The sequence below is a fragment of the Phaenicophaeus curvirostris genome, chromosome 20 (genome assembly GCF_032191515.1).
Source record: "Phaenicophaeus curvirostris isolate KB17595 chromosome 20, BPBGC_Pcur_1.0, whole genome shotgun sequence".
Lineage (NCBI taxonomy): Eukaryota > Metazoa > Chordata > Aves > Cuculiformes > Cuculidae > Phaenicophaeus > Phaenicophaeus curvirostris.
In genome coordinates, this window is record NC_091411.1 from 8,255,044 (window position 1) to 8,269,420 (window position 14,377).

General features: G+C 46.1%; 1 protein-coding gene across 2 annotated transcripts; it reads left to right on the plus strand.

Moving 5' to 3' along the window:
• Nucleotides 1–288: 288 nt before the first annotated feature.
• POMT1 (protein O-mannosyltransferase 1) lies at nucleotides 289–13,786 on the plus strand. Of its 2 annotated transcripts, none has more exons than XM_069873595.1 (21): nucleotides 289–342; nucleotides 1,023–1,146; nucleotides 1,736–1,879; nucleotides 2,093–2,199; nucleotides 2,805–2,855; nucleotides 3,197–3,343; nucleotides 4,336–4,447; nucleotides 5,093–5,158; nucleotides 5,713–5,806; nucleotides 6,256–6,411; nucleotides 6,993–7,123; nucleotides 7,366–7,461; nucleotides 8,774–8,866; nucleotides 9,859–9,955; nucleotides 10,047–10,139; nucleotides 10,590–10,710; nucleotides 10,995–11,092; nucleotides 11,589–11,702; nucleotides 12,210–12,336; nucleotides 12,943–12,992; nucleotides 13,214–13,786. In XM_069873595.1, exons 3-21 carry the CDS (start codon nucleotides 1,758–1,760, stop codon nucleotides 13,331–13,333), a joined length of 1,995 nt encoding a protein of 664 aa, XP_069729696.1. In that variant the 5' UTR covers nucleotides 289–342; nucleotides 1,023–1,146; nucleotides 1,736–1,757; the 3' UTR covers nucleotides 13,334–13,786. The 2 variants fall into 2 exon arrangements, with proteins under 2 accessions (XP_069729696.1, XP_069729695.1); XM_069873594.1 differs by having other exon boundaries at nucleotides 322–342; nucleotides 12,815–12,992.
• Nucleotides 13,787–14,377: the final 591 nt, after the last annotated feature.

Genomic DNA, 14,377 nt, shown 5'->3' on the forward strand with positions numbered 1-14,377 from the left:
CACCTTGTTACCATCGCCACAGGATTCATGGACAAGCACTGCTTGAAAATGACCCACGAGAGCGACGTTCTGGCTTGGATTACTTGAATGAACTTGACATTAGCTTAGTTAAAATGCTCCAGTTTTTGTTATAGTAACTCCTCCTCGTAGCTCTCTGTGGCGCCGGGGGCCGCCATGTTTGCGGGGCCCTTTTCCCGCGCTGCCGCGCCTGTCTGACGTCACTTCCGGCGCGGTGCCGCCGTCTCTTCCGGTAGGGGGTGTCCTCCCTCCCTCCGTGAGGCGCGGCGGGAGAGGGGCGAGGGGAGTCAAAGCTTTCCCACCCGCCTCCCCCGGAACCTTGGGGTGAGGGGAGAGGCCTGGGGGGCTTTACGGTGCCCTGAGGCTCAGGGTAGGGGGCCGAGGCCTGGGGATGGTCAATGGTGTCCTGACCCCTTGCGGCTCAGGGAGGGGAGAGGCCTGGGTGGGGGTTAATAGTGCCCTGACCCCCTCGGAGGCTCAGGGTGAGGCCTAAGGGAGGGCGCTAATGGCACCATGACCCCCCCCGGAGGCTCTGGACAAGGCCTGGGTGGTGGTTAATGGTGTCCTGACCCCGCCTTGGTGGGTCCTGTTCCTTTGAGCCTCAAGGGTGAGGGCTGGGCATGGGGTCAGTGATCCTATTGTCCCCCTGTTGAGCTCAAAAGAGGGGAGCGAGTCTTGGTGCTTCTAATCCTTGCTTTTGGTCCTTCTGCCCTCTCATAAGGCTCACAGAGATGGTGCAAAGCCTGGTAGAGGCTTAATGATTGTAGGAGGAGATGCTGCACAGCTGCCCCAGGGTTTAAGGCTAGCCAGTGCTGCAGGGAGAAGCAGGGTCCTCGCCATCAGGATGCTCTGAGGGGTCCCAGGCGCTGCGAGGCCGTGGCAGAGCAGAGGGGATGGCTGTCTTTGTTCTAGCAGCGGTGTGGTGTCCCCAGTGCCAGAGGAGAGCACAGCTTTGCAAGGGGCTTCTTAAAACACCTGTTCCATGCAGCGCTTGTTTTTTGTAGGTAGTGAGAAACGAGGACGGTGGCGCCACGCTTGACGGTGGTGATGTGCTCGCATCTTGCTTTGTTCTCCCCTGATCAAAGCCCCACAGATGGATTTATTCCGGTAACTTTCAGTCGTATTGAGGTGAGGAGATTCAACACTACTGTTTTCTGACCTAGCTTTTAGCAGTTCTGCCTAGAGTAGAGTTTGATCCTGCTCTCTGTAGCTTTCCCCCCAGGCTGTGCTATAGCCCTACAACACCTACACACATGCTCCAGCAGCCAGCTTTTCAAGACAGAGAATGTTTAGGGGTTCTGCTCTGTTCCCCCTCAAGAAATAAACTCAGTTTGCATGAAGTAACTCTTTCTTGTTTGTTTTAAAGCTGGCTGAGCATGTGGTTTGCCTGTCACTGGCATCCGAGTCTGGGTGGTTTCACAGAATAATGGGGGCTGGAAGGGAGATCATCCAGTCCAACCCCTCTGCTAAAGCAGGTTGCGCAGGAACACATCCAGGTGTTTGTGCAAAGCACAATATGGGCTCAAGGTAACTTCATTCCTAGAGTTACTCCTGGTAGATACAGCAGAAAACACATCAACGTGGAAAGCACGAGAACTTTGGAAGCTCAGTTGCCATGAGCTGCTAGGAGCAGGAAGTGTTGGTGTCTGCTTTCTAGCATGTGATCTTGAGTTAAGCGTGAGCAAAAGGGTGATGCTGCTCTCTGTTCGCTCTACAGGTTTGGACAGACCTTTGGCAGGATGTTGGGGTTTCTGAGGAAGCCACTTGTGGTCACTGTGGAGATAAATATGAACCTCGTGGCGTTGACTGTGATGGGATTAATAAGCCGTCTTTGGGGGCTTTCCTATCCCCGGGCTGTAGTGTGAGTGCAATAATTTATTTTCTACTTGAGCAACACAGACTTTTGTTTCTCAAAGATTTGTGAATAAGAACACAGGAGTGGAAGAGCAGAGCTTGCCTCATGTCAACCTCTGTAACAAAGTGACAGTGTTACCTTAGTAGAACCTCCTGAGAAGAAGGTAAATGCAGGATGCTTCCGGTTAGATTTGACGTATTTCTACCTCTTGTGTTTCAGTTTTGATGAAGTTTATTATGGCCAATTTGTTTCCCTCTACCTGAAGAGGATCTTCTTTGTGGATGACAGCGGCCCACCCTTTGGCCATATGCTTCTTGCTTTGGGAGGTAGGACGTCTCCTGGAATTGAGAAGTTCCTGTTGCCTCTTGCTGTGGGAGAGAGAAGTGTAGGTTAGAAGTGAGTTGTCAGATCCTGTCTGGGGAAAAGCACAAGGCAGCTGAGAGGTTCTGAGGTAGAAAGAGTTAGGATTTCCCTTGTTTACTATCTTTAGAGGGCTGTTTTGTGAGTACTGGGGAGGTGATGGAGCCATGTATCTTATTACCTCATTGTTATTGGACCCTTTGGATAAAGAGAAAGGTAAGATGAGAACTACTAGTGAGTGGAAAACATAGGTAACAAGCTGGCTTTCAGGCCTGAGTTCCTTTCTGTAGCTGAGATGTGCACGACATGAAAGTGTCTGCCTGGGAAGGAGAGGTTAAATACGCAGGTAACTTTGTCGCTGAGATTCTCTTGTTTCCAATTCATATTCTTCATGCCTCTGCACATTATCAAGCACAGCTGCAGGAAAAACAGTACGAAAAAGACCCTTTTGGGAAAGAGGGCCTTCATGCGTGGAAAAGCTGTGTATTTAGGAAATGATTCCAGAAACAATTTAGAACCAGTTTTTATACTTGTTTTGACTGGAAAAACTGAGGTGTTGCTTCTGTTGTAGGTTACCTAGGAGGATTTGATGGAAACTTCTTATGGAACAGGATTGGAGCTGGTAAGAGCTGATTGTAACTGTCAGTCTTTTGAGAAAGTAAACAGTATTTCCGCGGCTGACAGATTCCTTTTGCCTGACCAGTGGAAATAACGTGTTATCTGACACCTTCACATCTCTTAAATAAGTCTTCTGCAGGTCTCCAACAGAAGTTTAAGATGTTATAATTCAATAGCACAGACTTTTAAAATCAGTTAAAAAAACTTAAGCAGATGGGTAATAAATTACTAGGAGTAAAAGTGAGATTCAACAACTTGCTATGGTCATAAGGAGTTCTGTATTGATCCATCTTCTCTGCAATTAATAGCTTCCACATTTGTGCTCACTGGTGTCTCCTTTTTCAGAGTATAGCATGAACGTTCCCGTTTGGTCCTTGCGACTCCTGCCAGCCCTGGCTGGTGCCCTCTGTGTGCCTTTAGCGTACCAGGTTTTGGTGGAACTGCAGGTCTCCCACTGTGCTGCGCTTGGAGCTGCTCTTCTGATTCTCTTAGGTAAGATCATTCCTCTGGGCCCCATTCTTCATACATGGGGGAACGTCCTTTTTCCCCTGGTGAATTTTTAGGATGCATAGAAGGCTGGAGTAGCCACGGAATCTAACGGAATGCTAACAGCATTTCAGAGCCCGCTTTCAGCCCTGGCCTGTGTCTGGCTCTGCTGAGCCTCTCTGGCCTCTCTATCCTCACAGCTCTGCATTCTTGGCTGATGCCTTATACAAGTTCATTTCATTATTAAGCAAAACGGGCAACCTTAACAGCCTCACAGAAAAGCACTATTCTTGTATCCAAGGAGGCGTGTACTCTCTTCCTCAGAGGTTAACAGGATGAGTTACAACATGCTGGTTTTTAACACCAGGATGAGCCTACTAACAGTTCAAGCTCATCAAATTTCTTCATCTCCAGGCTGCAGAAAACCAGTCTGTGTCCTTAGCACCATGATTTGACACACTTGGTTTTTTTTCTCTGATGGTCTGTGGGCAGCTCTCTGAAAGGGAAAGAACCTCTCAGCAGCCCGTTAGCATTCTGATAAGAGAAAGCTCTCCTAGCTCCCACTGCTTTGAGTCCGGTTCAGGGAATCCTGCATGAAGCAGCTCATTGCAGCTCCTTTTCATGAAGATTTGTCATCACGCTCATTGCCTGCTGGGGTCACTGCCTTGACTCTTGTCAAGCACCATTCTGGATTTCCCAGCATTGATTCTCTTTGCCTTTGTAGACAAACACAGCACCTTTATCTACCTTCTGCCAGACTTTACTCCTTGCCCACCTCATTTTCCTTGGGAACAGTTAGGACCGTATACTTTGCTCTTGCTGGAAGGTTTTTGTCCCTTTAAACCCAGCACCTCCCTACTACAGGCAGTAGATAGCAAGTAAATTGTCTGTCCCTGAAGGGGCAAGTCCTTCTGTTGGATAACAATGAGATTGTCTGAGGTAGCACTTGCCTGTAGATAAGTTTCTTTAATTTTATGTCTGTGTTTCTTTTCTAACAGAGAACTCTTTGATCACTCAGTCAAGATTCATGCTCCTGGAATCAATACTGATTTTTTTTATCCTACTTGCAGTTTTGTCCTACCTCAAGTTCTACAATTTGCAAAAGCACAGGTAAAGCTGGGTTGTCTCTCATCCTTTCAGATATTCTTTTTTTGGCACAGACTGTATGATTTTTTTCTATAAGTCACTTCACTGTTCTGCAAGTCACTTCATCTGTCTGTAAAATCCAATGCTTTGACCTCTCATATGGGCGCCCCAGAAGTTTCCTCTTCTGAGCAGTATTAAAGACTGTTGTAATTGGTAGCAAGGTTGTCTTTTATTTTACAATAAAAACAAAATCACTGATGATACCAGGTCGCTTAGTGCTCCTTCACAGACACTGAATTTAGAGATCTTTGTCTTTTTTCTCGTGACTTCACATGCTCTCTGATCCTTTTGGAGGATAAAGTAATCTTTAGTACAGTAAAATTATCTTTAAACTGAGCTTATCAAGTGATGTAATAAATTTCATTTTTTCTGTAGCACGCTGGGAGCATTCAGTTTTGGTTTCAGAACAGAGAAGTATATTTGAAAACACCCTGTGGGTCAGGGCTGAAAGCTTATGGCTTGGGAGGTTCAGAATGAGATACCGCTGAGTAGAGTGAGGGGTAGGGGAGTCCTCCAAGTTTTTTTCAAGTTAAATTACCAGAATTCAGGATCCAAAGAAGGTGCCCAGATCTCACCATAACATCCTTTCCTTTTGTCCTTTTATTTAAGTTCCTTCTCTGGGAGCTGGTGGTTTTGGCTTCTCTTGACCGGAGTGGCTTGTTCTTGTGCAGTTGGGTAAGCGATAGTGTCTGTCTTTGTTTTAGTAAGCTGACTTTCTTGCCTGTCATCTGAAGTATCAGTGGATTTTGAAGACTGATTCTTGGTGCTTCTCTAAGCAAACATCTCAGTGACTGCTTAGTGAGTTAGGTCATTTCTGTGGAGAGGACATCACTTAACAGTGAGCAACAGCAGGTTGCAGTCCAAGAACAAAATGCATTTCTCAGTGGTGGCTCTTACCCATTAGCATCTACATTTCACCTCTGTTTGCCTCAAGCTTCAGTAAGTTTGAATTTAGGGACTGTGCTTTGTGATCTGCCACCTTGTTACCAGGAATGTTCTCTATCACTGCTTTTGTTTAATGTAATTGGCAAACAAGTGATATCTTCTGCTGTCAAAGCCACGAGGCTTATTTATGTTGTTGTACCAAACTTGTCATTAATCTAAGTCCTTGGACTTTTAATGCGTCCTGTTTAACAGAAAGTTTGAATGTTTATGTCTTGTATTAGGACCATTTTCTTATGATTATGGACAATTTAACCATGTTTATTTTTTATGCACTGTCTTCTCAGAGTGAAATATATGGGGCTGTTTACCTATATGCTGCTCTTAACCATCGCAGGACTCCACTTCTGGCACATGATAGGGGACCAGAACTTGTCAAATGTAGGTAGCACAACGTGCGAAATATGTTATGTGTCACTTTTCAGTACAGGGGCCTTGCAAGCCCACAGATAACAGTGCAGTTTGTAGGTGGATTTTGTACTAAGGTTCTTTGCCATAGTCTGCAAACCCTCCTGTTGTAGAACAGTTTCCCAGCTTAGTTGCAGGGGAAGCTGGAGTTAAGTTTAAGAAAAACAAGTGTGTGACTGGCCTTTCTGCTCTTATCCATGTCTCTGTGATTTGTGGCTCAAAAGCTTTACTGTTTCACATACCTCCTGCTAGCTCCACTTCACATCTTGGTGGAAGTTGTCCAACTGACTGCAAAGTTATAGCTGAATGACGGTGGCTGGGGAAGCTTAAAAAAGGCAAACAAAACAAGCAAAGTGCACTGGTGTTTTTAATATTTTTAATATCTGGAGCATGAAACCAGTGAGTTCTCTGTGTTCTTCTAGGTTGCCTTGATGTGCCATTTCCTAGCTCGGGGACTGGCCCTCGTCATCATCCCAGTGGCAATGTACCTGTCCTTCTTCTATGTGCACTTGACTTTGCTGTATCGCTCTGGGCCTCATGACCAGATTATGACAAGCGCGTTCCAAGCCAGCTTGGAGGTAAAGGAAGCGTGGTCATGAAACTGATTTATTTGGGAGAAGAGGGGGAAGACTGTCTTGTGTTCACTATTACAGGAAAGGTGTGAAATCTTGTTCCTTTGATCATGCATATTTGTATCTTTTATCTCATTCAACTATTTTGCCACTGTGGGACTGCTTTAAGATGAAGCACTGATGGCTGAAATCCTAATAGAAGATAAAAAGCTTTTCCCAGTGATCCAAGAACAATATATTTGCTCTTCTACTTAAGATTTGTCCCTTCCTACAGGGAACTCCCCAGAAGTAGATACAGTATTGAACTCTTACGTGATGATGTTGCATACCACAGGATGGATAGTGTGTTTTTCTTTAGAAGAGTGGTTAGTCAGTCTTTTAGAACAGAATGGCTTTAGGATATTCCCTAGGACCCTGTAGTCTTTCAGGTGTTGGTGCATTTACTCTTGGCTGAGCATGGTACTGCAACTGAGAAGGCGTTCTGCTAACATGTTGCTCTTTTAGAGCGACAGGTGACCCTTAATACAATTTAAACAGTGCCTGGGTTGTTTCTTCTTTCCACTTACCCCTATCATTACATTTCTCAGGGTGGGCTGGCTCGAATCACTCAGGGTCAGCCCTTAGAGGTGGCCTACGGCTCTCAGATTACTCTGCGGAATGTGCTGGGCAAGCCTATGCAGTGCTGGCTCCATTCTCACACGAATACTTATCCCATCAGGTGAGGAATTTGGCTGGGTCTGTATTGTTAGGGTGAAAACATGCTCTGGTTCTTCACCCGCCAACCAAGTATCTCTGTTTGGGTCCTGGCAATCTCGTTGTTAATCCTTCAGAGTGCACTGGGGAGATGCGGATTCTGTGTGCTCTGTGGGAGTGGAGCCAGCGATCTGGTGCTGGTTTGTATTGCTGTGAGCACAGCAGTGAGCTGTTACACACCGGTGGGGTTTTTAACCTTCTGTACAGGTATGAGAATGGCCGAGGTAGTTCCCATCAACAGCAGGTGACCTGCTACCCCTTCAAGGATGTGAACAACTGGTGGATTGTCAAAGATCCTGGAATGTGAGTATGAATGAGATCTAAATGCCAAGATGCTGTAAGCATAGCTTCTGCACACTTCCAAAACTTAACCAGGGCATGGCTTGAACTGGACATAACTTTTCTCTGCTTATGAGCATGGATGCCGTGTGTGATCCTGACCCAATAATTCCAGCTGCAGTTGGTGAGGGCAGCTCTTTGACCCGTCCTCCTCAGTGTGGTAGAAGCATTACTGAGGACTGCAAAATTCTGTCTGAACTGCTCCTGCTGGAACATGGGCCGTGCTGTGCACAAAGGGAACTTTAAAAACTCATGAGACCAGTGGGAACTCTTCAGGTGCTTTGCATGAAAGGGAAGTTCTGCTTTTTGAAGTGTGTGAGCCATGGCAATAGAGTGCCTTAATGAGTTTTGTCAGACTCGAATGGGTCTCAGAAGAGAGTAAAAGTCACTTTTGCAGAATGAGTGTTTCTTTATATTTGAAGTGTGGGACGAGCTGTAGAATCTGCCACATCGGGAGGGATTCCAAGTGTGTGCCTGTGTCTGAGGGGCCTGGTTTGTGCTGAAATGTTTTGCATTGTAACTGTCAATGCAGGACTCTTGGTTCTTGTAGTTTTTCCAGTAAAAGCCCTTGTGTGATATCATTTCATACTGATCAAAATGTTGGTTTTAAGGAACTGCATAAAGAGTACTAACAGAGGTCTGTGTGCTGTTATAAAACATATCCACATTGGGAAAGTTTGTCTGTAGTGCAAATCTTTGAAGCAGGGACTCTACAAGAACTGCCATGTCTTAAAATTCTTAAAAATCAAGATACTTACGAGCTCTGGAAGATACAAAGTCCTTCTATAGGACAGCAAAGTACAGGCAGCAGTTAGGTGAACCTCTTGCCCTGTCCAGAAGCAAGATGAGAATTTGGTCTTCATGGTAGAGGTAATGATTGATCTCTTATGATTCTGCCAAAAGTGACATCAGTGGTAGCACGAACACCTGCCAGGCCTCACTAAAGCGCTTCCTCATTTCACAGAAGCCACCGAGCAGCTGTGTGGTGAGAATAATCTGAATTCCCTCCTGCCTGGCCTGGATTCAGACCACTGACCTAATAGCTGAGGTGTTGGTATCCTGTTACCAGTCCTCTGAGTCAGTCAGCCCTTAACTCACCTTTGCCTTGACGAGCTTTGTTCCCGTTCTGGTACAAACTATAGATTGCTTTAATTTCCCATCTTACTGCCTAAATGTTCCGGCCTGCAGCTCCTTGACCTAACAGTTTGGTCGTGACAGGATTGCATGTTAGGTAAAAAAGAATGTAACGACTTCCTCTTGGGTGTCTCTCTGCCAGGCAGCAGCTGGTGGTGAGTAACCCACCACGTCCTGTCAGGCATGGACACATCGTGCAGCTGGTCCACGGCATCACGACGCGGTACCTCAACACGTAAGTCTTTTCCCCATCCTGTGCCCCACCAAAGCCTGCTGGCTCATTCTGCTTTGCCGTCGCTCAGAGTAACTATTCAGAGATTGAAGCGACTCTTGCATTTATGCTGTAAACTACCTGTTATTTATGGATTCATAAAATAGTGGAGCTAGGAGGGCCTGTGGTTGGTTGCTTAAGCCATTCCTGTGGCCCAGAGAAAGGATCCTGTATGCTTATTTATTTTTTGCAGTTGACTTGGCAGTAGGATTTGATACTGGTCACAAACTGTTCAGTGGCTGCTACCTGTTTCTAGTCTTCTCTACTAGTGGCCTTTAGAGGGTGGATTCGCCCACGTTAGCCGTTCCCAATAGTTCTGTGGATTCCTAAATACATAGTCCCCTTGGTGAACCTTCGCCCTTGCCCCTTCACTGCCTCTGCTCAGGGCAGTATTTGTGTGACTGTTAACCCGAAATCAACTCCTCTGATGGCTTGAATGGCCTTGCTGCATGAAGGATGTACTCGGAAAGTTAGGAAGATATGTTGGGGAATCCAGTGTGCTGTGGCTAATTGCCATGGATTGTTGTCTGTCTTGCAAAGACCGCAGTATGAAATTGCCTCCTGACTGCTTTGCAGAGGCCGTCTGCGAGTGCTTGAATATCGCTCGGATTAGGAAGGGCGTTGTTCTGAGCTTGGGTTTTTGCTGTGTCCCTTCCAAACCTAATTTGTTCATTATTGGAAACCCCAGTGAACAGCGTCTCTGTTTGTCACAATCAGTGCTTGTTCTCCAGCCTGGCATAGCAGGCATCTGCATTGGCTTCCTCCGAGCCTGTTCCTGGCAGCTCTTGGTAGAGGGGAGTGTTCTCTTTCAGAGTAAACACTGCAATCTGTATAAATGAGTTACTTTTTTTCTTTATTATTGAATCTGGCCTAAGCCTATTCAGTACCTTTATGGATTTGATTTTTGTATGAATTCGGCAAATGATGCTGGAGGTCTTGCTTTACTTGTCTCCTAGGCATGATGTTGCTGCCCCTCTTAGCCCCCACTCCCAAGAAGTTTCCTGCTATATTGATTATAACATCTCCATGCCAGCACAGAACCTTTGGAGAGTGGTGAGTGGCCAAAGCAAAGGGAGGAGCTCATCGCTTTCCAGCAGAAACAGCTGAGACAACGTGAGGATCAAAAGACATCTTTCTGTTGTAGGAGATTGTAAATCGGGAGTCTGACACAGATGTGTGGAAAACAATTCTGTCAGAAGTGAGGTTTGTTCATGTGAACACCTCTGCAGTGCTAAAGGCAAGTGGCTTTCTGTTTATTTGACTGTAGCTTTTACCCCATGCAGTTCTCGTAATCTCATAAACTACTGATCTCTCTGCTCCGAAATGCTTAAACCACTGAAGTGAGTAACCAAATAAATAAATAAAAGGAAACAATGAACATCCTCAATTAGATAGAAGAGCAGTGTGTGTTTCAGGTAGTCCTACTCACACTTCATTCCTTTTCAGCGTGCAGAGCTGTCCTGCTTCTCAGATTGCTGGGGCTATTGTACACAACTGAGTGTGTGACAGCAGCTGGAACAGTTTACAGAGTTTGCCACAATCTCCAACTGTGGCTGTGGCATTTATTGAGACAGTATTGCATGGTGACACTTCACTTTCTAGTGGTTGCTTGCTCAGGGCCTCAGATCCTCCATCCTGAAGTTCAGATTGGCAGGACTGTGAGTTTACAGTCGTCTTTCACTTTCAGCTCAGTGGAGCATCTTTACCTGATTGGGGATACCGGCAGCTGGAGGTGGTTGGAGAGAAGCTGTCCAAAGGCTACCACCAGAGCATGGTGTGGAATGTGGAAGAGCACAGATATGGGAAAAGTACGCCTCAGCCGTGTTCTTGAAGCAGTTTTCTGTGACGAGACACACTGCATGTTGATGGGAAGGTGGTACCGTGTGTACGTGTGTGTGTGCAGCAGGCTCTGGCTCTGTCGAGGTGTCAGAATCCTTACAAGTCCCCTTAGAGCGCTCCTGCAGTTGGACTCTGTATTGGAGTGGAGCTCCCAGGAGTGTGAGGAGCCAGGGGTGAATCCTGTGTGCACTCTCCCCTTTCTAGCTTTGTACCTGTTGTTCAGTTATTTCTGAGCTGTGCTGTTTTCTTCCAGGCCAAGAGCAAAAAGAGAGGGAAGTGGAACTCCACTCTCCTACACAGATGGACATAAGTAAAAACCTCAGCTTCATGGCAAAGTTCACAGAATTGCAAGTGAGTGTCTTGTTATTCCTTTCATTTTTCTTTCTGCTGCAGAGCAGGGCATTTCTGCAGACTCTGAGCCTGAGGATTCATTGTTTATTCTATGCTGATAGAGTAGTTTGGCTTCCTTACTGGAAAAAAATAACTCTGAATTCATCTGGAAGGGCAGCAGAGACCTGTGCTGTTAAGCAACAAATACCCAAGTGATTGTGTAAAACATAAGAAGGGGGAGGAAGATCAGCTGGGCACCCAGAAACTGTCTGGAACTGAACTGCAATGTGTTGTAAATGCAGTCAGTAGTGTTGATGCCTCTGACTGACGCTGTAGAAATCCACTGCTTATATAAGAACAAAACAAACCCATTGTATTGCTCAGTATCCAGTATGAGATACGCAAAGTCTTTCTCCACTCCCAGGTTAAGAAGTTAACATCTGACATCTGTTCATCCATGCCTGCTGTCCCACTCGTCACTCCAATTCTCAGAGCTTTCTGTTTACTTTTTTTCTAGTGGAAAATACTCACATTAAAAAATGAAGACACGGAACATAAGTACAGCTCTTCTGCTCTTGACTGGATCACAATGGACACAAATATTGCCTACTGGCTCCATCCGACCTCTGGTGTAAGTACAAGAGGGAGAAGTAAATATGAACCCAGTGAAGAAAGCAGACTTGAGTTCAGATGTGAGCTCTGTGTGTGAGAGCAGGGCTGCGGTCCCAGCCAGAGGGCTGCTGCACGACAGGCTTTTCCTGTGTTAATATATTTTCCCAGAGGGTTGGAGGGGTTTTTTTGGCATGTGATACAGCTTTGACAGCAGTTGCTTTTAATTAAATCATGTCTCAGTGCATGTTTTTTTTCTGTAAAAGAAAATAGCAGTTTATTCATTTCCATTATTGATTCCATTTAGAAGATGAGTTCATCTCCCATGGCATCTTTTAAATGTCTTACTTTACAAAGAGTGTTGAGGCAGCGAAGTTTATCAGCTTGCTTTGTTCCAGAAAAGATCAGGTTACTAGCCAGGCGCGTGCTGAAGTTTTATTTAGCAAATCTGGGTAGGTAATATTTAAACTTCCCTAAAAGAACCGCCGCTTCTTTCTGCTTTTGGCTTAAACCATCTTCTGTTCTGCAGGCCCAGATCCACCTCCTTGGGAATGTCGTCACCTGGGCTTCAGCTAACATCGCTGCTCTGGTCTACGTTTGCCTGTCCCTGTGGTACTTGATACGGCGACGAAGGAAAATTTATGACATTCCTGAAGGTTTGGTGCCTTTGTGTGGATGTGTGGAGGTGGGGGGGAGGTTGTCCGTTGTTCTGCTACACTTTAATGACCCAAAGCCACATTTTTGCAACTATGTACTTGGCTACGCCAGCACTACTAACTCTGATGTTTTTATTAAGGACACACAAGTGTCTAGAGTAGCCCGTGATGGCCATCATCTCATGAAACAGGCAGCATAATACTCATTTGAGTTGTTCCCAGGGTGTAAGAAATCTCCAGGCATCAGTGTTAGGTTCTTTTGAGCCCTTCTGTGATGATTTAGGTAGGGATCAGCCATGTAGGGAGGGGGTTATTTTACATGCGTCGGTTCCAGCTGAGGTATGATCTCTGTGTAGCTGAGCAGCCTTACACTGACCCTCTGGCAGTACATTTGTTGTCCTGCTGTGAAACAGCAACCTCTTAGAGGCGTTAGTTTCCAGCGACGGTGCTTTGTGATGGTCTCTCCTGTCTCCTGCAGACGCTTGGCAGCTGTGGGTGTCAGCTGGGGGGATCTGCGTTGGAGGCTGGGCTGTGAATTACCTGCCTTTCTTCCTGATGGAGAAAACCCTTTTCCTGTACCACTACCTGCCTGCCCTCACATTCCAGGTTCTCCTGATTCCCATCGTTTTGCAGCACCTTGGCTATCATCTCTGCAGGTATTTGGGTTTGACAGATAGACAAGAGCAACAGTGTGGTTCTATTCTCTGCCATTGTCACCTGGGTGAGCCTGTGCAGGGAAAGCAGTGATTTTTTCCAGCCGCGCCATCCTTTGGCATTTGCCTTTAGGAAAGACAGGCCAGATCTAGCTCTTCCTTTTGGATGAAGTGTTTGGCCAGCCTTGACCTAACTTGAGTGCTCTCTCGCTCTCCCATCCCAGATCTTTGCTTCTCAAGAGCATGTTCAGTGCCCTGATCGTAGCCTGGTTTTCCTCTGTTTACCTCGTCTACTGCACATTCAGCCCTGTGACCTACGGGGAGCCCTCGCTGTCTGCCACTGAACTCAAGGACTTGCGCTGGAAGGACAGCTGGAACATCCTCATCCGGAAACAGTAACCGTTACAGACTTACAGCCAAAAGGAAAAGCCCTTTATGCAAAGCAAAGATTTATTGTTAATACATATGAAATCTTAACAGTCTGATAGTGGTCCAGATCTGAGTATTACAGAAAAAGAAAATAAAAGAGCACTGTTACAAAAAATAGGTCTCTACGGTTACGTAGCTGTTACGAGCACAATTCCCAGTCTCTGGCCCCATTACATTCACCCTTCCACTGCCCCTCAGGGTCTGAAGGCTGCTGACTTCAGTTAACAGCATCCCAGCCTTTTGCTGGGAAGAGTATGCTGCGAGGGTTTCTTCTTTCTTGCACTACATTGTGCTTCACTATTTTATGTTTCCTAGCAACCCGGTCTGCAATTCCATGTTACAAGCTACTATAAATGGATATTCTCCAAGGTCTCGGATACTTTGCTTTTCCTAAGAACTGGTTTTCCCAGCTTCCAAGTTTACACATTAACAATCAGTAACGGGCCCTTCAGGCTTCAGCACCGTCCCATGACTGTATTCCTCAACAATGTGTTCTTCGCCCCTGCTTTCACTGCGCTGCTGTCATCCCTATTTCAGTACATGACAGCACTCAGTTTATAAATAGTTCATTCTGCATAGAATAATGACTCCTTACTAATATCTATGTATAATCATTTGGCATAACTATAATTTTTATGACACTAAGCAAAAATAAAACAAGTAGACATTTAGAAATTGCTGTTGGAGCTAAGCCCGCAGGCAGACTGGCCTCAGTGTTCCCCTGAAGCCTGTGAGCCACAGCGACAGCACTGCAGTTACCAGGCTGTGGGGTTAGTCCTCAGATCCCATCCGAAGAGGATTTGAAGCAAGGGAGAAGAGAGATCACACTGCTCTAACTCGCACAGGCAGGCTCTGGGTAGAACCACTGCACCTCAGCCCTGCCCTGCACCAGCAGAGGCTTTCACAGAGGAGGGGACTGTGCAGGAGATGGACTGGGATCACCGAGCAGCAGTTTGTAC

Bases quoted from the DNA above. Each gene is read 5' to 3' on its own strand.
- POMT1 (XM_069873594.1), top strand. From the start codon at position 1,758: ATGTTGGGGTTTCTGAGGAAGCCACTTGTGGTCACTGTGGAGATAAAT. The intron at 7,462-8,773 runs GTGAGTATGAAT...TCTCTCTGCCAG, and splicing joins ATTGTCAAAGATCCTGGAAT to GCAGCAGCTGGTGGTGAGTA. The intron at 12,337-12,814 runs GTTTGGTGCCTT...TGTCTCCTGCAG, and splicing joins AATTTATGACATTCCTGAAG to ACGCTTGGCAGCTGTGGGTG.